Source organism: Crinia signifera, chromosome 9 (assembly GCF_055691185.1).
Source record: "Crinia signifera chromosome 9, ASM5569118v1, whole genome shotgun sequence".
Taxonomy (NCBI): Eukaryota; Metazoa; Chordata; class Amphibia; order Anura; family Myobatrachidae; genus Crinia; species Crinia signifera.
In genome coordinates this window covers 123,884,018-123,905,104 of record NC_139225.1, presented here as the reverse complement: position 1 = coordinate 123,905,104, position 21,087 = coordinate 123,884,018, and the positions used below count along the sequence as shown (strand labels likewise).

At 44.8% G+C, this 21,087-nt stretch overlaps 1 protein-coding gene across 1 annotated transcript; it reads right to left on the bottom strand.

Moving 5' to 3' along the window:
* Nucleotides 1-686: 686 nt before the first annotated feature.
* Nucleotides 687-20,603, bottom strand: LOC146036917 (vomeronasal type-2 receptor 26-like). The gene is made up of 6 exons (XM_083160760.1): nucleotides 20,555-20,603; nucleotides 19,517-19,622; nucleotides 15,231-15,522; nucleotides 6,703-7,491; nucleotides 3,175-3,301; nucleotides 687-1,600 (listed from the first exon to the last, which is right to left on the bottom strand). Exons 1-6 carry the CDS (start codon nucleotides 20,601-20,603, stop codon nucleotides 687-689), a joined length of 2,277 nt encoding a protein of 758 aa, XP_083016886.1.
* Nucleotides 20,604-21,087: the final 484 nt, after the last annotated feature.

Below are 21,087 nucleotides of genomic sequence, written 5' to 3'. Positions count from 1 at the left end.
CCATTAGTAGTATTGCCTACTCTATTTTTAATATATACCTTTTTATCTTGCCTATTAGTATCAAGTGACAATAGTCAGAATTTTTTTAAACATACAGTATATCCATGCGTATACATTCCAAAAAAATGGCTGCATCTATCATATGCATGCATACTTAGATGTTATAAAAGCTGGCTTTCAAGAAAGTACTGACTGAAAATAGACTCCAGCATTTCTTTGTTTACTTTATTATTCTATATAATGAAAATCTTTTGTATAGGCTGGTAATACAAGCTTTCATGCACAGTGTGAGATGTACTAAGCCACGGGTTCTCAAAGTCAGTCCTCAGGACCCCACACATTGCATGTTTTGCAGGTCTCCTCACAGAATCAAGCAAAATAGTTAGCTCCACCTGTGGCTCTTTTAAAATGTGTCGGTGAGTAACGAGTGCACCTGTGCACCTGCCGGGTGACCCGGAAAATGTGAACTGTTTGGCGTCCTGAGGACCGACTCTGAGAACCACTGTACTAAGCTATGAAAAGTGATTAAGTGGAGAGTGATAAACTACCAGACAATCAGCTCCTAAGTGTCATTACAGGTAATGTTTGAAAAATCACAGGAGCTGATTGGTTGGTCCTTTTTCGCGATCTACATGATCACTTTTCCAAGCTTAACACATCTGGTCCATTGAGTTTTATTTTGATCTTTAACTGCCACTAGTTCTAGATACTATGGGATATTTTCTTAGAATTGTCCTGCTATTTTTCTGTATATTAAAGATTATAAAGCACTTAGGGAAGAAGATGCAGACTAAAACACCGGCTCCGGATACCAGGATGGTAAATACTTCTACTGCCACAGTGTACTTCCCTTTGGTGCTCAGGTAAGTTGGTATGAAGGTGACCCAGGCACTGAAAAAAGCCAACATGCTGAATGTAATGAACTTGGCTTCATTGTATGTGCTAGGTAAGTTCCTAGCAGGAAAAGCTATAGCTAAACACCCCATTGCCAGACAACCAATCAAGGACAGCATCACAAATAAGCCAAGCCGTTCTTCACACGCAAGGACAATCTGACCTGGCTCAGAGTGAAGATCACGTATGGCGGTAGGTGGACATGTTCCCAACCACAAGCCACAGATAAGAGCCTGGACAGATGAGCAGAAGCCCACAATGGAACATGAAAGCTTTTGCCCCATGAATCTTCTCAGCTGGCTGCCAGGTTTGGTGGCATGAAAGGCCAGAACCACAAGTATAGTTTTTGCCAACAAGGAGGAAACTGAAACCGTGAAAGACATGCCAAAAATAGTTTGCCGTGTTAAGCAAGTTATCTGTCCTGGATAACCAATGAAAAGCAGGCAGCTGGAGAATGTGAGTATGAGAGACACTAGAAGAAGGTAACTTAGGTTTCTGTTGGTGGCTTTTATTACTGAAGTGTTTTGATAATGAATAAAGATAACAAGGACGAGTAGAGAAGCCAGGGAAAGCACAATGGCACTGGAAGCTAGAGATGCACCAAGCACTTCGTGGTAGGACAAATAGATCACTTTCTTTGAGATACATTTATCTTTCCATCTATTCGGCCATTGGTCATCGGGACATTTCCAGCAGTTGATCATATCTGAAAAAAAAAATTAAAGCTACATTTTATATGAGAAATGTTTTATTTGGTAATGCTGAAAAAACTGTTTCTAAATTATTTATGGTTTAATTACAAAAGATTATCGGTTTGGTCATACCTATGTTTTAGTAGCTTTTACCATGGTTCCACACATGCCTAAAGCATACTTGCCTACTCTCCCTCATCCGCTCACTTGTAGACCCAAAGGATGTGGGTCAATGATGTAATTCGTACTGAATTAAGTCATCGTAGTCCAGTCACCTGCTTTATACGCTAGTATCCCGGGCCTTGCACACATCTCCGCATCAACCCTATATGCCATCTCTTGAACCAACCTGGCCAGAGCTGCCAAAGAATTTGTGGGACTTGGGACTGACTAAATAGGTAGGAGAAAGAAGGGGCACAGGAAAAACAATCAGGGGGACAAATACAAATTCTGAGCTTGGATACACCTGTTAGCCTGGTTTGTGACAATTATAACAACTAGATATAGTGGACATCCCAGTGCTCAGGATGCCGATGGCCAGTATCCCGGCAGCAGGTTTCAGGCAGTAAGAATTGAGGTTAGACACATGAGGGGTAAAACAAATGATTGATGATCTAGGTAGATTAGAGGAATGGTCAATAGCATGGCAACTACAGTTTAATGCCAAAAAAATACAAAATCATGCACTTGGGTCTCAAAAATACAAAGACTAAATATAGTATAAATGGCACTATAATGGAAACTACTGAGGAACAGAGGGATCTAGGTGTCACTATTTCAGGGGACTTAAAAGCAGGTAGGCAATGTAACAAAGCAATGAACAAGGCAAGTCAGATGCTTGGTTGCATAGGGAGAGGTATCAGCAGTAGGAAGAAAGAAGTAATAATGCCACTGTATAGGTCATTGTTACGACCTCACCTAGAGTATTGTGTTCAGTTCTGGAGGCCATATCTCCAGAAGGATATAAATACAATAGAGACTGTACAAAGAAGGGCAACTAAAATGGAGCATGGCCTACATCACAAAACGTACCAGGAAAGACTAAAAGATCTTAATATGTATACTTTGGAGCAGAGAAGGGAAAGGGGGGCATGATAGAAACTTTCAAATATATCAAGGGATACATCGCATATGAAAGGACTGCATGCAATCTTGCTGCCCGGGACCTTCCCTATCAGGGTCGGATGGCCATACACTGCTGCCATATACCGCAGTAGTGTATGGGCACCTTAAAGGGGATGGTTAGGCTGCGGGAGAGGTGTGTTATAGTTGATTTGGATACACACTATAAGATTATCTTTCCAGTCTGGTTGGATTGAAATTTGGTAATTTCTGGGAGTAAATGACAAATGACCATTTGCTCCCAAACATGGAAAACAGACAAAAATGGTCATTCAGACAAATTGGTTAAATCAATTTACGCAAATTAATGTATTTGTCCATTTTCCATCTTTTGAGAGGGTTTAGGGTTACAGTAACTAAAACCCATCTAGATTTCCGCTCACAGGTTGACGGCTTGCTGAGCGCTGGGATATCGTAGACAGCCCGTTTTATAGGGATGCCATAACTTCCTCTGCAGCCACATTACCAGTGTGATTGCTAATCTCTCCACGGGGACAAGGCACACAGTCATAGCAGCAGGCTGGCTTTCCTTCCTGTATGCTTCTCCTGGATCCTACCGGGCAGCTCTCACTGCAGACAGAACGTGGTGTCACCTACAGGAGAATGGAAGTAGAAGTACGCTTAGGGGTACTGGATAGTTCTACATTATTTAAGAATATATAATTGTACCTGGCCATGTAAATTTATGTGTAATTTGGGGGCTTATAGTCCACACGCAGTACTGTGAATTTTGCAGCGCTGCGTATTGTTTAAACATGTTTTTATGGGAACACCCATGATACTCTGGGCGTTTACTATGGACGTGTCCACTCGCCACCTTCTCATGACCCCCGCCCGCACTGGTGGGTGCCCGCTCGCACCCAGCATATGTGCATGTGCAGAAATGCTCGGGGGAAACAAGTAGATTAGAATACCCCCCTTGATCTGGTCTTCATTATCCATTGTGATATTTCTAATTTCTCAATTTCATCAACTTCCATATATAGCCTGTTCTTGTCCTATACTGTTTTCCGTATTTTTTTCTGTACTCTGTAAACGGGCACTGCAGATCCCTTTGGGCGTCATTAAAATAAAGTGTAATAATAATAGAAATATAGGTACTTGTGTAGTTTCATGGCGGCCGGCTACGCTACGTTGTCAGCCTAGCCGGTGCCATGAAACTACAGTAGGCAGCACTGGGAGCAGGGTGGTGGGTGTTGTGGTTTATACTTACCCTCCTCCTGGGGGCGATCCCCCGATCACTCCCCGGCGGCAGTGACGGTCTCTTCCCGGCGGCAGAGTTCAGTCCCCCTCCTCCGGCGGACGCTGTACATAGTGCCGCTGGCGGCGCATCACATGGTTTCCCTGCTCCCTCAGCGGCACTACGCTAATTGCGTACAGCATCCGTCGCGAATGCCGGAGGAGGACTGAATGCTGCCACCGGGGAGTGACCGCGGATCACAGTAGGATTCAGCGGGGATGCGATGCCCATGGATTACAGCCTGGAGTCAGCGGGGATCGATGGTGGAGGGTAAGTATAGACCTGCCATTTCACACCCACTACCCCCAATATCCACGTCATATCCGCACTATCCACGTCATACCCCCAGTATCCACGTCGGTGTGGAGTTGATTTTATAAAGCATGGCTAGTGCAGTGAGCCTGAAGCGTGGTGAGCGCAGCGAGGATACTGGGGGTAGGTGACTGGCCATGTTTTTGCGCTGCCTGGGCCAGTAAAGCTGCATTGGTAGACACAGAACCTGGTTTCAGCACGCCTACAAAACAATGATGGAGGACTCTATTGGCATATGCAAAGTGTGGGTCATGGGCCTGTACAGTTTTAACAAACACTGAAGAGGTATGTAAGCCACTGGGTTTGTGCACATGTCTGAATTAGGCCCAAGGACAGCAGAGACTATGTACCCGTGTTATTAGTATACTGTAGGTGGGAGAAGGGTAGGCTCTAGTGGATTTTTAGATACTATTCATAGATTTCAAAGGTTAAGGTCCATACACACTGGGCGACTATGGCATGTTCTAGCCACCACAGCAAACTACCCCAGCTCTTATACCAGGGTGATCTTGAAATACTGAACTGTTTTTGTCTTAATAGAATATGTCACCCTACCTGGGCAAAGTGGTCTGGCCACCTAATAGTAGATTCATTTAAATATAGCTCTCCTCCTGCACGCCAAGTGATTTGGCCAACTGTGACATCAATAAGTTTCTTCTTATTATTCTTATTATTAATTATCCAATTAATCAAGTCATACATTGGAGCAGTGCCTCCACTCTCATCAAAATAAAAGTCTTCACCTGCTGTGTTTTGAAAATGGATTTTCTTTAGTATTCTGTGAAGCTGCATGAGATACAAGTGGCAAAATGGAAATAAAGAAGGACGTCATCATTAAAGCTTCTCCCGAAGAGCAGACTCTAGGTAGGTACTGAGTTTGCGCAGGAGAAGACACTGGCGGGCATACAGTTGCAAGAAAAAGTATGTGAACCCTTTGGGATTACCTGGTTTGCTGCATAAATTGGTCACAAAGAGTTCTGATCTTCATCTAAAGGCCCCCATACACTATGCGATTTGGTCCCGATTTCACCTGATTCAGATGGATCGGGCAGTGAAATCGGGCCAAATCGCATGTCCAGACACCAGGTCCGACCCGATGCGCGGTCCTGTGCACACCGGATCAGAGTCGGGAGGTCGGACCGGCTGCACATAAGATTTGCTAAATCTTATGTGCAGCCGGACAAGGGACGCCGGAGCAGGGTGCTGTGCTGCGGGAAGGTGGAGGGAGCAGGGTGGCGGGGGCGCTGCGGGTGGATGGCGGGGGACACTGCTAGTAGGGCAGAGGCAGCGGACACTGCGGGGGACAGTAACAGAGGCGGCAGTAACGGAGAGCAGGGCAGGGGGAGCCGGGAGCTGTCAGTGCTGGTAAAAAAAAAGCCCATACAATGAATGGGCAGCCTGTGATTGGCTGAGCACTCTCTTAGCCAGTCAGCAATTGGCTGAGAGAGCGCTCAGCCAATCACAGGCTGCCCATTCATTGTATGGGCTTTTTTTTCTCAGCACTGACTGCTCCCGCCTCCCCCTTCCCTGCTCTCCATTACTGTGACTGTCAATGTCCCCCACAGCGTCCCCTGCACGCTGCCTCTACACTGCCTCTACACTACTAGCAACGCACCCCACCAGTAGCCCAGCAGTGTCCCCGCTGCGCAACATTTTAAATAGGATTTTCTCCCGCCACTCGCCGCTACACCGGACCCTGCGGTGAGCGGGAGAATAGAAAAAATCCTATTCAAAAGACTGGGCGGTCACTGATTGGCTGAGAGCTCAGCCAATCAGCGGCCGCCCAGTTTTTGGATAGGATTTTTTTTTCTATTCTCCCACAACTCGCCGCTGCTGACTCTCCGGTCCCTGCCCCCTGCCACGGACCCGGACCCTCTCCTGCATCCCCCCGGACCCTGCTCTCCCGCTGCTCCCCAGGTTTACATGTGATAAATCGAGCCGATTTATCACATGTAAAAAATGGCACATAAAGTGCCAAATCTTATCAAGCTCTCACAGGGAGAGCTCAGGGGAAGTCGAGGCCGACTTGTCCTTAGGACAAAGTCGGCCAAATGTATGGGGCCTTAAGTCACAACAATAGACACACACGGTCTGCCTAAACTAATACCACACAAACAATTATATGTTGTCATGTTTTTATTGAACACACCATGTAAACATTCACAGTGCACGGTGGACAGTAAGTATGTAAACCGCCTTGCTGACCATCAAATAATTTTTTTCTCCGTTCGCAGATAAATCCTGAACTGACTTTTATCTTGGCTGGAGATGGGCAAATTCAGGGTTTTCACTGACGTCATGTGAGGTCAGCTGCCAACCCCACAGTGTAAATGAATACTACTGTATTTATGGCCAGAGATGAAATACTGTCACTAATTAAACTAGATCATCCCTAATTCCTATTTCAAATTGATATAATAAAATCACCATCCACGGATGTACGTTTGCAGGTGTCGCCCCCTGTCCATGCTTTTCTTGCCAGTACTTGGATGCCAGAAACTCTTGAAGGGCATAGGCCAAAGCATAAACAGCATTATATATCTGGTAGCTTTCCGCCAGTGTCTCCAAACCCATCATCTTCTTTTTCTTACTTAGGTCATGCTGGCATGTGTGATAAAGCAAATTCCCGTTGACGCTTTCACACTGATACATAAAAACTTTATATTGCCAAATAAAAAAGTTTTCTGGGAATTGGTCCAAAGTTGTGTTCCAGATAAAAGTCATCAGCCCGGGGATTTCAATTGTTCTACTCTGGAAGGCCAGAGCACCATGGAAAGGACTGAGGTCCAAGTTGTCTACAGTGGGAGTCAGTAAATGTCCCATGTCTGTCATGAAGATCCAGACTTTGTTAAACATTGGTAATTTGTGCAATAACAAGTATAAATTATATGTAAACTCCAAGTTGGCCCAGAACACAACAATTGTCGCTGAGGAGGCAGAAATGACCTTGGACATCCGTATATATTCACTGGACCAGTACCTTGTAGAACTGAGGAACTTTTCTATGAAATCAATACAACCCCCACCATTGACAATAGAGACTTTCAATTTCTGTATTGTATTTTCATTACTTTCAACATTTGAATAAATGATTCCAACCCAATTCCAACCGAAATGCTTCAGCACTGAGGTCAGGGTTTTGTGGAGATGGATAGAACTGGGCACTGTGCGGTAGAAGTGGGGAAACCTCAGAGAGTCACTCAGAAGAGGATCTGTGGCAGCATAACTAATCTGTAATAAAAAAAAGTCATGAAATGTAAGATAATACTTAAATAATTTCTATTTACACAAGAAAGAATACAGGAAATGCCAATAAAATAAAATAATAAGACAGATTTTAGACCCAAATCAATTTTTAATCCCAAGTACGTGAGGGGAAATTTTCTTGATACATTTTTTAAACTAGTGTCTGAATATATTGAAAAGATGGAGACAGGCGTAGAATCTATAAGAGAATACTGATATTGTAATAAAACCCGCAGATAAGGGGGTCAGGATAGTTATATAATACAATGGTCAATACAGTGATAAAGTTCTATGCCAACTAAACGATAAGGATACCTACACAAAATTAAAAGGAGATCCATCAGAGAAAATTGTCAATGAGATCTAGATTCTGATCGATGAATATAAACAGAAGGGTGTCTTGGAGGAAAGAAAAGCTGCTTTCTTATATAATACTGAACCATTGATTCTGGTATTATACAGTATATACTCCCCAAAGTCCATAATAACCCCCTGAATCCCCCAGGAAGGCCATAGGGTCTGGCATTGGTCACTGCCTATCTTCCTTCATTGAGCACTACCTGCAGCCCCTAGTAAGTGAGAATAAATCCCACCTAAAATATAAAAAGGTCTTTATTGCATCCTTTAAAAAGGTTAAATGGGAGTCAAGCATAGTATTAGTGACAGCGGATGTTTATTCGTTATACACCATTATTGGACATAAAGAAGGATTAGAAGCCACCTCAAAAGCATTGGAAACTAGTGAATTTTTGGAGGGACTACAATATTTTATAGTAAAAGTCATGCAATTCATTTTAACTAACAATTACTTAGTTTTCATTATAAATTTTATCTTCAGATGATTGGCACAGCTATGGGCACCAGGTTCGCTCCAACCTACGCTAACATCTTCATGGGACTATGGGAAATTGAAAATATTTGGAACCTTAATCTCTTTGGAGTGAACCTGGTGTCCTGGCTGATATACATAGATGACAGGTTTTTCATCTGGAAGGGGGAGGAGGAGTTTTTAACAGAGTTGTATTCTTTTCTAAACACTAATAGTTTTAATATTGAATTTACTTTTTCTGCAAGTAAGGTCGAAGTTAATTACTTAGATTTAAATATACATAGAGGATAACAATATCCACACAAAGAATTGCATTGGTACTTGTTTCCTAGCACGGCCACACCGATTTACATCGGGGTGGTCGTGTCGGAAAAATCGCGTCGATCGCATCGCATGCGATTTGGTCGCATGCGATGCGATCGACGCGACCGACCCGATTTTTTGATTGAATCAAATGTAAATTGGGTCCCTGGGACCCGATTTTACATTGGATTCAATGTGCAATATTCCCTAGACCCCCAAATTTTACTACGTAAACCCCACCCCACGATAGATGCCAACCCGAAGCGTGGTGAGCGCAGCGAGCCCGCGAGGGGCGGCGGTGCGTGTCCTCCGACCTTTTCATTCCCCTACTATCCACGTCGGCGTGGTGTTGAGAATATATAGTGTGGCGAGCGCAGCGAGCCACCGAGCCCGAAGCGTGGCGAGCGCAGCGAGTCCCGCGAGGGGACGCGTATAACTTCACAGGTATACGCATCCCCTTGCGGGGCTCGCTGCGCTCGCCACGCTTCGGGTTGGCGTCTATCGTGGGGTGACGACGGGGCCAAATATAATGTGAAATGGGTCATATTGACCCATTTCACATTTTTCACATTTTTTTCAATGTGAGATGGACTTAATCAAGTCCATCTCATCTTGTGCCATTATAATGGCACAAGACTGACGCGATGCTCACGATTTCAATGTTAAAAAATATTTTAACATTGAAGCCTATGGCAAAATCGGGGGAATCGCGTTGGTCGCGTCGGGACCAATGTTAATGGTCCCGACCGACGCGATGCCCCCGATTTTGTACCTTTGCCGGCAAAATGGACCTGATTTCAAAGGAAATCGAGTCCATCGTGGGGATCGTGTACCTTAACTTAAAGGTATACGATCCCCACGATTGTGGCCGTGCTAGGAAACAAGTACCATTGCATTAAATCCATGACTCAAGCACCTACATCCCAGATAACAGTTACCACCATTCAAATTGGCTCGAGTCAATCCATGGGGTCAATTTAGATGAATTAAACACAAATGCTCTAAACAAGAGATTTACCTAGAACAAGCAGAGTTGATGCAAAATAAATTTGTAGTATCAAAATATCCGCCTGAAAAGGTGGAAAACACACAAAAAAAATTAGGTAGCATTAATTCTGAGGGAAGAATTAATTAAAATTAATAATAAACCGAAAGGGAAGAATAACGCCTATATTACAAAATATAATAGCCAATATAAAATTATAGAACACACTTAAAATTTTGCAGCTTTGCGAGTCCACCAAACCCCGCCTGCCCGTAGGTCGTCCCCCCCGCACTCGGAGTTGCCTGCAGGGCTGTGAATGGATGTTTAGCATAAACATCCATTCGCAGCCTTGGGTGCAGGGGAGAAATCATTTGATAGACACCGACCATCAAATTATTGCTCCAGCACTCACTGAAGTAAGACTCCGTGTGGGAAGTGGACGGACAGCTGATATCTGCTGGCGTCAGCTGCCTGCATATGGTCACCGGGCATATGCATGGGAATGACCAGCGTTTTCATGGGAACGGCCATCAAATACTGGGCGTTCCCATGGGTGCAACCCATCGCCACAAACCACGCCCTGTGCCGGCACTGCTAAGTGTGAATGGGATGGCAAACTAGCAGTTCGCCATGCCCGCTATAGATACTCGCCATCGCTCCCCTGCGTGAACAAGCAGGGGAGCGAGGCAATCAGTATAGGGGCCATTATTTAGACAATGGAAGATTGCAAGGAGGGACCCAGTGATAGGTCAGTTATTGCCTGCAAGGCCCACATGCTTATACAAAAAAGCTCCAAACTTAAGCTTAAAATTAATGTGTAGTGCTTTACCACCAACTAAATTGATGTCAACGGGAAAATCCAAGGGATTTTTTTTAGGTGTGGTAGGCTGTAGGAATGTAAAGGGAATTGGAAATAAAATAAAGGAGGTTGAGATCAATGGAAATAAGTTTATAAGTTTGATTTTATTACTTGTAATTCCAAAAATGTGGTATATGTCATTAAATGTGGAGGTGGACTCTGGTATATTGGGCGCACATCATGCGGCTCCTCCTCCCAAATGCCGCTATTGGCTGCCTAGTGGCCAATCAGGAGCCGCTAAGCCGGCAGGCAGCCAATAGCGGCATTCGGGAGGAGGAGCCGCAGGATGTAAACAAATTCCCGGCTTCTCCTCGGTCCGGTTTGGTGTCGGGTTTAGTGTGTTTCCCCCCCCCCCCCCGGGGATTCTACTTTGGAATGAAGAGGACTTGATCTTCTACGCCGGAGGACCTGGTGAGTATGGTTTCCTTCCACAAGTACCTATAGGATTTCTTCAGGACATTGACGGCAACGTACCTATGGGCTCAACATAGGTAAGTATCTGCATGAAAGGGCTATGTATGGAATAAAGTTTTATTGTTCTGATGTGTCAGTGTGTTTATTTTACTATTTGAACTACAAGTTCCTTGAGGTTCTCCAAGTCCCTGCATGAGGGGGAGGCTTGCTGGGACTCATAATTCCACAGCAATATACAATGGTTTATGCTATTTTTTTACACCACAATCAGCTCGATGCCCACCGCACAGGCGCATCGGGTACAGCCCCAGGTTTCAGCCTGGGTAGGTAAACTCTGGAGGGGGGACCCCTTCATTGGGACCCCACTCCCCCAGGACTCTTGCCCAGGCTGACCGGTCATGGGGTGAATGCTTTTTCCAGGGGGGGGGGGGTGACTTGTATAAAATGTCTCCCCCGGCTGTGGCATTACCCTGCTGGCTGGTTGGGCCTGGTGCTGGTTCTTAAAATACGGGGGACCCCTTCTCATTTTGTCCCCCCATATTTTGTGAACCAGGACCGGCCCTTGGGCCTAGTTCTGGTTTTAAAAAATAAGGTGAACCCTATTCATTTTTACCCCTGTTTTTTTTTAAACCAGGACCGGCTCTGTGAACCTGGGGCATGTTACGGCTGTGGGGGGGGACCCCATGCCATTTTTTTTTTAATTATTTATTTATTCTTCTATTTTTTTTACACTTCTGCCAAATACACTAGGATGAATGAATGGTGATTCCTATTCGTATTCTGTCAATGGCGTATACATTCGTAGTTGTAAATACAAATACGAATGTGCCATGAATACGAATAGGAATTTACGTATTTTCGGGATAGTAAATCCCAAAAATACGAATGTGTAAAAAAATAGGTGTATTTTTGTATTTGTATTATTGTTCTTTTTTTTTTATTTTAACACTGTTTATTGAATGAATCACATATAAATGACAAGAATAATATTTTGGCAATTACAATTTAGCTATAATTTTAGCTCTTACCAAATAGTGATCCAATATTTTTAATTAAAAGAGAAAAGAAAAGGAACCTCGCGAGGGTACATTCCAGCGAGGTAACAGAAAAAAAAAAAAAATAGTATGAAAGAGAAATGACAGGAAAGAAAGGAAAGCGAGAGAGAAAGAAGGAAGGAAGGGATGACCTCCGACCAGGATAACACAACAAAAGGGGTATAAATAATTCTAAGATGTTAGATTTAGAAGAAAAATAAAAAAGGAGAAGTTGGGGATATGTTGAATGCATTTTAAAAACCAAGTGGGGTGGGAGTACCCTAAGAAATCAACCAAGGGGCTCATGTTTTATTAAATGTATTAAAGGAGTTACATATACTAGCCATTATATGACATACCAAATACGAGACATAATCGCTTGCAAAGGGGCTGGGGAGGACTTGTTCCAGTCAGTAGCAATTTGACATGTCATAGCCGATATTATATGATGGAATAGTTTATTTTGGTGGTGGGTAAGAGTGGGCAGAGCTAAGGGAAGCAGGAAGTATTGGGGATCAGGGGGGATAGTAACATCGAATAGACCCTAGAGCAGGGTGATAATTTCCCTCCATGTATTGGTAATTTTCGGACAGGACCACCAGATATGCATAACTGTACCCTCCGCCGCGCATCCCCTCCAACACCTATCTGAAGTATCTGGGAACATAGTTTTTAAACAAGAAGGTAGGTAGTACCATCGATATAGCAGCTTATACACATTTTCCTTAATCCTCACACATATTGAGCTGGAGGCGGCATTGTCCCAAATCTTAGCCCACTCTTCAGAATCTATAGTGTCCTAGGTCACATTCCCATGCTAGCTTATGCGGGTCTTGAGTAGAGCCAGAGTCTTCTCCCAAAAGTGTATAGATTACAGATATTAGACCTCTAGTGGATGATCGTATCCAGCAGATATATTCAAAAGAGGTTAGGGGTCTAGCTGTGAGAACTGATGTGATTTTCGAGTGGAAGTGCCGAATTTGCAGAAATCAAAAGGGTACTTATGTACTAACTGGGCTGCCGATTTTGAAATCGGGTCCATCGCATCGCATCCGACCATATCGCATGCGATGCGATGCGATGGACCCGATTTTTCCATAGGATTCAATGTTAAAATGGACATTTTAACATGGAATTCAATGGGAAAAGGGGTCCTTTTCATACCCCTACTATCCAAGTGGGCATGGAGTTGGATATAAACCTGTGGCGAGCGTAGCGAGCCACCGAGCCCGAAGCGTGGAGAGCATAGCGAGCCCCGTGAGGGGACACAGAATACCGTCCCCTCGCGGGGCTCGCTTCGCTCGCCACGCTTCGGGCTCGGTGGCTCGCTACGCTCGCCACAGGTTTATATCCAACTCCATGCCCACTTGGATAGTAGGGGTATGAAAAGGACCCCTTTTTCCCAGTGAATTCCATGTTAAAATGGACTCAGTCCATTTTAACATTGAATCCTATGGAAAAATCGGGTCATCGCATCGCATGCGATATGGTCGTATGCGATGCGATGCGATATCGCATCGCATCGCATCTGATTGTATGCCTTAAGTTAAGGCATACAATCAAAAAATCGGCAGCCCAGATAATACATAAGTACCATCAAAAGAAATCTGTGGTTGGGATTGCCGTTCCTTCATGGATGCCTGAAAACTGAGAAAAAATGGCATCACTGGCTATATCATTAATATAGTAAATATTCTCAAAGATTAGCAGGGTAGACATTGTGGCCAGTCCCACCTCCCCTGCCTCAATATTCACCCAAACTTTCCCCGCACCCCCGGGATTGCGGCATACACCTATTTTTTACGATTGTATCTTAATAAATGTCCCCCTCTGTGTTTAAGGCCTAAATGTCCTGTAACCATTCAATATCTATATTGTAGTCTAGACAACTACCCGAGTTAGGTCACGTGACTGGGAATGGAGGCCGTATTGAAGTATAGGACTTATGGTCCAGGAATCTGAACGTCCATCCTTTGTCACAGCAGCGGGAAAATCGCATACCGGAAGTGATGTATTGTGAACTGAAAGATGGGACAGACCAATCATATGGAGGATTGGAGGAACGTGACCGGAATTGGAAGTCACAGGGCATGCTGGAGATGCTAGTTTGGGACTGAGTATGCTTATTTAGGGCTGAATAGGAATGGAATAAAAAGGAAACAATCACATATGAAGATAGATATTGAAAAAGATTCAAGTCGAATCGAAACGTGTTGGTCAGTGGTGTGTGGAGTGGAGGCTGGAGTGCTGCCGCTTATTGTGGAGAACTACGCTGGAGATTTGCCCCAATACCCAGGGTTGAGCGTATTTAAAAATGTACAGTTCTTACAAGCTGATGATAACATATCTGATTTTTATGTGTTTTTTTATTACATTATATTGTCTCCCTGTATTTATGTTTCCCTTGTGGAACTGGGGAAATTGAGACCAGCTGTGAATGAACATACAAGTGCTAGTTAAATAGTGTACCACTTTCCAAATAAATCTTCCATGCAACCGCCATTGTAAGAATAGCGCGGCAGATGCCCAGTATGACTTAGACACATGCTCAGTATGATCTGACCATACTTGCCTATTCTTCCACAAGTTGAGGGAGACTCTTGATCTTTCAGGCGGATCTCCCGCATCCTGGCCAGTTCCTAGAGAAGTGTGCAGGATGAGAAGATTTACAGGCAATAGCTGATCCGCAAGGTGGGGGCGGTGCTTGATGACGTGAATGTATATCATTTTGCCCTGCCCCCTCTATACGGACCTGCAAATAATGACATTTTCTGGATGGGACCTAGCCCCGTCCCCCTGACAGTGCAAGCAGGGTCTTCTCTCCAGGTTTCTCTGAGAGAGAAGACCATGAAGCTAGGTAACTACACTGAAATGACAACAAAAAATTTGAAAAACTTGTGTCGACCGGGTCACTGTCAATCACATTCCCGTCAATCTAACTCTTGTGTCTTTTTTCTGTTGCTGTCTATCTAGACGCTGTCGACTATCTTTAGGTGTCTAACTAGACACTACGACCATGAATGGTCGACCACATGATCGCCAATCTAAACACCATCAATACACTATACCAGAACCGTTTGAACAGATATCAATGAGAAAATATAATGGGTGAAATGTAATAGGATGATAGAATCAGAAAGTGAGAGATTCGGTAAGAAATCTCCAGATTTATAAAGAAGAAATTATTGACACTGCAAAATCAAACTGGTTTCTTACCGAATCTCTAACTTTCTGATTCTCTCATCCTATTACATTTCACTGATGATGTTGCTTGCAGGATTCACGTAACACATATCCTACCTGTGGGTAGCCATACATCCCAAATGCATTTGCCACTACAAGAGACAGTGCGCAGGAAGCAAATCCCACCACAGCAATCAGGTGATCTGGATTCCGGCATCTGTAGTTTGGAATCTGGAATTCCCTTCCCGTCAGTATTTTCATGTAAGCTTCCAGTGTTATTGGCTCATTCAAATAAGACTCGTATAATTGAAATCCCAAAGTTATATTTGATAGAAGATCTAAGTTTCTATTAATTTCCTCAATGGCAAAGAGAAGGGTAAACATTGTTTGATATTTTTCCTGATAGACGCTGCAAATATAGACATGGGAAGATGATTAGGCTAGTGTACAAAGTCGCATTTTATTTTATTTGTCTTCGTACAAGCTTATATGTTTCTACTAGGAAAGTATATCTGCTAAACAGTGATAGGCAAGCTGACAGTCTCCTGGATCCTGCGGGAGACAAATGATTTTCCAGGACTCCTGGAAGCATGACCAATCCCCCCCATCATGTGACAATTTGCAATGAGGGGATAGGGCTTAATGGCAGGACTGCTCCAGCCCCACCCACCACCCACCTGCTTCTACCAAAATTACATTTTTTTTCAATGATTTGATCTCCATGATTAACACCAAAGTTGCAACTATTACGTTCACATATGATATCACTACCATCGGAATTTCTCAAGTCATGAAAAGAAAACTATTTGTGTCAAGTCTGTGTGTCCTGCGATCCTCTAATTGTAAGGGTGGCCATATACTAGTGCAGTTTGGCCACTTATCGCCCGATTCCAACGAATTGGGCTGAGAGATTGGGTGAAAAGTGGCCAAATCACATGTGCATGACATCCGATATGATACGTGATCCTATGTGCATCAAAGTCGATGATCGGACGTACTGCACTTCTGACCTCCGACTCAAACAGCGGGAAATGGGAAAACAAAAGATATATTATATGCAAAAGGACCACATACGATATATCCTATGTCAGGGGTGTCAAACACAAGGCCCGCGGGCCAAATCCGGCCCACCAGACCTCTTCATGTGGCCCGCGCAGCCGCCGCCAGCCTTCACCTTTTGTTCTCGATTTTTTTTTTAAACAAGAAAGCCGCCTCTTCAGCGCATGCGCGGCAGCCTACAAGCCAGAGAACGTCTGCCCTCTAGCGCAGTGCCGCCGGTCGTCAACCCCTCCTCCGCTCCCACCTGCTGTATAGGAGCCAGAGAGAGGAAAGAACAGGTCCGTCGTGGTGAATGGTGCTGCTGCTGCTGTGCACTCCAGGTCACTTACTGCTGAGTGTGCACTGCACAGTAACCGGGACCACGCTGCCCCCCACTCCTGGATAGATAGTGCGAGGAGCGCTACTCACAGGAGGGAGGGGGAAATGCGCCTGTGTGAGAGCGCAGCTGTGTCCTTGGTGGTGGAGCAGCTCAGACTGGAGTGGACGCATCAGAGCGGGTAAGTGTCAAACTCTCTGCCTATGTGTGTGTGTGCACTGGCACATTGCAGCCCATTATTAATTGCTGTGTCCCATGATAATAAGCAGGACATATGCCCTAAGACTGAGTGCTGCCCCTCTGTGCAGGCAGCGTGTGCCCTAATGCACTGCAGTTTACAGCAATAGCAGGAGGAAAATGCTACTGCTGAGTTACAGTGGTATTATTTGGGACATACTTGTATGAAGGACACTATTATGATAATAAAGAGTGGACACATAGTCCTACAGATACAACCGGCCCTTTGAGGGTGACCAAACTGCTGATGCGGCCCCCGATGAATTTGAGTTTGACACCCCTGTCCTATGTGATCCTATGTCTGAGAAGGGGGATCGGCTGTGAGACTACTCCCCTCGGAGAACTCACATTAGTGTATTGAGTCCTTAACCTCTGACTGGCACGATGTGCACTGCTGATCATAAAGGTAATGTTATGTTTATACTTCTTTATCCCGACAAAAGCTTTTTAAAATAAAACTGAAACATTGAGCATTATATAATGTTAGTCATCTGATTATATTTTTCATTTACGGAGATGGCCATTTCTATCCAAAGTCTTATAAGATTAATTTTGAGAGAGAGAATCGTTTGTCACATAAATTAAATAAGAACGGGAAACAAAGGAAAAACTGAAAATTTGTATCATTAAACACGGCTTACAGTTTAATGCGTATAAATCTCTGCAAAGCATGAATTAATTGTCGGACAGCTATTTTTTCTTTCACTTGCTTCTCTAAAATCAGCACTACCCAGCTCGTAGACCTAAACCTTCATCAACAGACAGACACCTACCGGAGACTTTATATTGTGGAGAGGAATAGATTGCAATATAGTTTAATTTTGTTGGTGGCTTTTCCTGTATCTTCTATGCCAGTGGTTCCCAACCTTTTTTGTCTCTCGTACCCCTTGATTAGGCTTTTCATTTATGAGTGCCCCCTCGTGAAATTTTCAGGGGGCGTGGCCTAAAAGGGGGTGTGGCTTAACAGGGGCAAGTCATACTGGTAATGACGAGAAAAAAAAAAGTGCAACCACTTGACCACAATATAAGCTCAGCCCATTCTGCAGACAGCATATAAAATAACAGAACCTTGTCAAATCTCTATTACTGAAGCAGCAGACATTCCAACGGATCACGTTAGCCTTCCAATAGTGCCAGATACACATATGCCCCCAAAAGTGCCAGATACACATATGCTCCAATGGTGCCAGGTATGCCCGCACAGTGCCAGAAACGGGAATGCCACCACGGTGCCAGGTATGACCCCATGGTACTGGGTATGTGCCCACAGTGCCAACAATGCCCCTACAGTGCCAGCAACAAGTATACCCCCATAGTGCCAGCAACAAGTATGCCCCACAGTGCCAGCATTGCCCCACAGTGCCAGTAACAAGTATGCCCCACAGTGCCAGCAATGCCCCACAGTGCCAGCAATGCCCCACAGTGCCAGCAACAAGTATGCCCCACAGTGCCAGCAACAAGTATGCCCCACAGTGCCAGCAATGCCCCACAGTGCCAGCAATGCCCCACAATGCCAGTAACAAGTATGCCCTCACAGTGCCAACAATGCCCCACAGTGCCAGCAATGCCCCACAGTGCCAGTAACAAGTATGCCCCACGCCTGAGAAAATACAAAATCCCTCCCCCCTACCCCCTCTCCCCTCTCCCCAAGGCCACAGCAGAAGCACATAGTCAGCAAAATTTGTTACTTACATAAATGTAGTCAATCCGACCTCCTGGGCCCTGGCTGAGCTGGCTCCAGGCTACCAAGCAGCGTGTGGAGTGGGTCTGCTGGCTGTCCGCACTGCAATGTCAGCCTGCCTGCGCATAACCGCGCGGGTACCTCCCTCCTCTGTCCCCTGCTTGGCTAGTCTGGATCAGAGGAAGGGGGAGGCACTACCCGGCAGTCACCACTCGCATGTCACACTTACACAGTGACATAGCTCCGCCTTCACGCCGGGTCCACTCTGCTCTGAGTGGTCTCCCCGGCTGAGGCTCCCTCTATGCCCGCCTCCGCTCCTTCATTCAGCCGCCCAGACCAGTCCCCGCCCTGTGCGCCGCTCGGCGCTCACAGACAGTCACAGCCGCCTGTCAGTCTACATATCAATGTGACAGGCGGCTGTGACTGTGAGCGCCGAGCGGGGCACATAATAAAACACAGTCTCTCAAGTCCGGCGCCCGACCACAGCCACCGGCTCGTCCCCCTGTAAAAATGGCCCTGCGCGGCCGCCATTACAGGCCGGGCCGCGGTGTACCCCCCAGCGTGTGGACGCGTACCCCCAGGGGTACGCGTACCACAGGTTGGGAACCGCTGTTCTATGCTATTAACTAGGTGCCTTTGCCAGTAAACTGTAATAATCGAATATATGCCCTCTTGTGTTTAAAATTTGTTTTTTACTTTGTCATCAGCAAATTTACTCTTATAGAAATTATCACTGCTCGACTCCCTTTTGTCATAGATTAATATTTCATATCCCTAATAGAATTGTGAAAAACCACATCAAACTCTGTCCAGTGGTTCTCAAGATTATCCCGAACAAACATACAGATGCCTTCTGGAGACTTTATATTATACTATGTACTGTACATATACTGAGTAACAACAATTTATTTTAATAAATACTAAAATGGAATTTATAATCACTATGAAAGGTACACTATTAATAAAAAGTCCCTTTATTGTACATGTATACATAACATTTACAAAATAATATAAAAAAGGAATTATAGTGACAGCAAGTAGCTAATAATATCATAGGGGCTCTATGTTCTGAACCCTTGGAGAGAGATAAAGTGGATGCAGATAAAGTACCTGTTATGGTTTGTGGGTGTGAACTCACAGCTGTGACTGCTGTTTAGGACAGCCACGGCGAACCCTACTCTGCCTCTGTTGACCTTTCCTGAAGGATGGCTGGCACCTGCAAAAACCAGGGCTTTGCTTTTAATAGCCACATTTGAAGGGGCAAATTAGGTCCACCCCAACTCCGGTGCCACCTGGTCATGAGGGGTCAACAGACCCCAATATCCAGATTATCCCAAACAAGGATATATAAGAACCTGGAATATTGGTTGAAAGAAAACAGAAGAAAAAAAAAAACAGACACAAGCTGTGCCTCCAGCTTGTAACAGTACCAATCAATTAGCCCCTAACTGTCACATCACAATCTGCATGACAGTTATGAGCGGTTTGGTTGGTACTTTATCTCCAGCCACTCTGATCGTTCTCTAAAAAGCTTGCAGAGTTGCACACCTAATCTATTCATCACCTTGTTCCGGACCAGCCCACCATCAAATCAAATCAAATTTTATTTGTCACATAAAAAATCATACATAGTACAACATGTAGTGAAATGCTTTTTAATACAACTACATTACGATAAAGTAGATAAGGAGGTCACGGCCCATTGTCTATGATTGCCTCAGTGCTGTTCAAAACCTTTTTATTGTACTGTATATGTTTTATTCCTGAAGGGGTCATTGACACACCTCTCTCTAATGTTGGTATTTGTTCCAATCGCTCTCCAAAGCTTAGACCCCTGAGATTTGGTAAGGAATCTCCAGTTTTTTTTAAAGCGGCAATCATTTACACTGCAAAATCAACCTGTCATTTTTCAAACCCAGTCTGTAACATGGCAGTTAAGAGGGCAGTTTATCACTCTCCAGTTAATTACTTAAAGCATGTCACATCTGGCCCATAGTGGTTGAAGCGATGAATGTTAAAGTTAGTACAGGTCAGGTCTCCCTTATCTCTGTATTCCAAAATCCGAAATATTCAGAAAACCATGGTTTTACAGAGTATTTAGGGGTTTTTGAGCGGTGTTTCCCCCCTGCCCCTCTTTTTCATACTTACCTCGTCCCCTGATGTCTACAGCTGCCTTCAGGATCATCTCCAGTGGCATCTTCGGTCCCAGGGGTGCATTGCGTGAGTGCGCGTTCGCTCTGGTGACATCACCGACTCACTTGCACAATGTCTGCCTGCTCGCTGTCACCGCTTTCCCGGTCAGTATTCAACTGACCCCCCTGCATACGCCAATTCCCCCTCTCTCTGTGTTTGGAGCGAGGAGGAATCGGCATATGCAGCCGCAGAAAATGCGAAACTTGCGGCTAAATGCAGCGGGCTCCCTGCATTAGCCGCGACTCTTGCTGTTTAGGGGAATCCTCGCTGTCCTGTGGCAGCAAGGATTTCCCCGGAACAGTGAATACAGTGAGTGGGCAGCTAGGGGTTTAAACAGCAAGGATCGCTTGTTTTCTGCAATCCCCGACATTTAATTCCCTCGCTGGCCGCATTAAAATATGGGCCACAGTATGCCGGGTAGCAATTTAACGTACCTGACAAGATGAAGCACCTTTATCTTTATATACAAAACATATGCAGTAGTAACC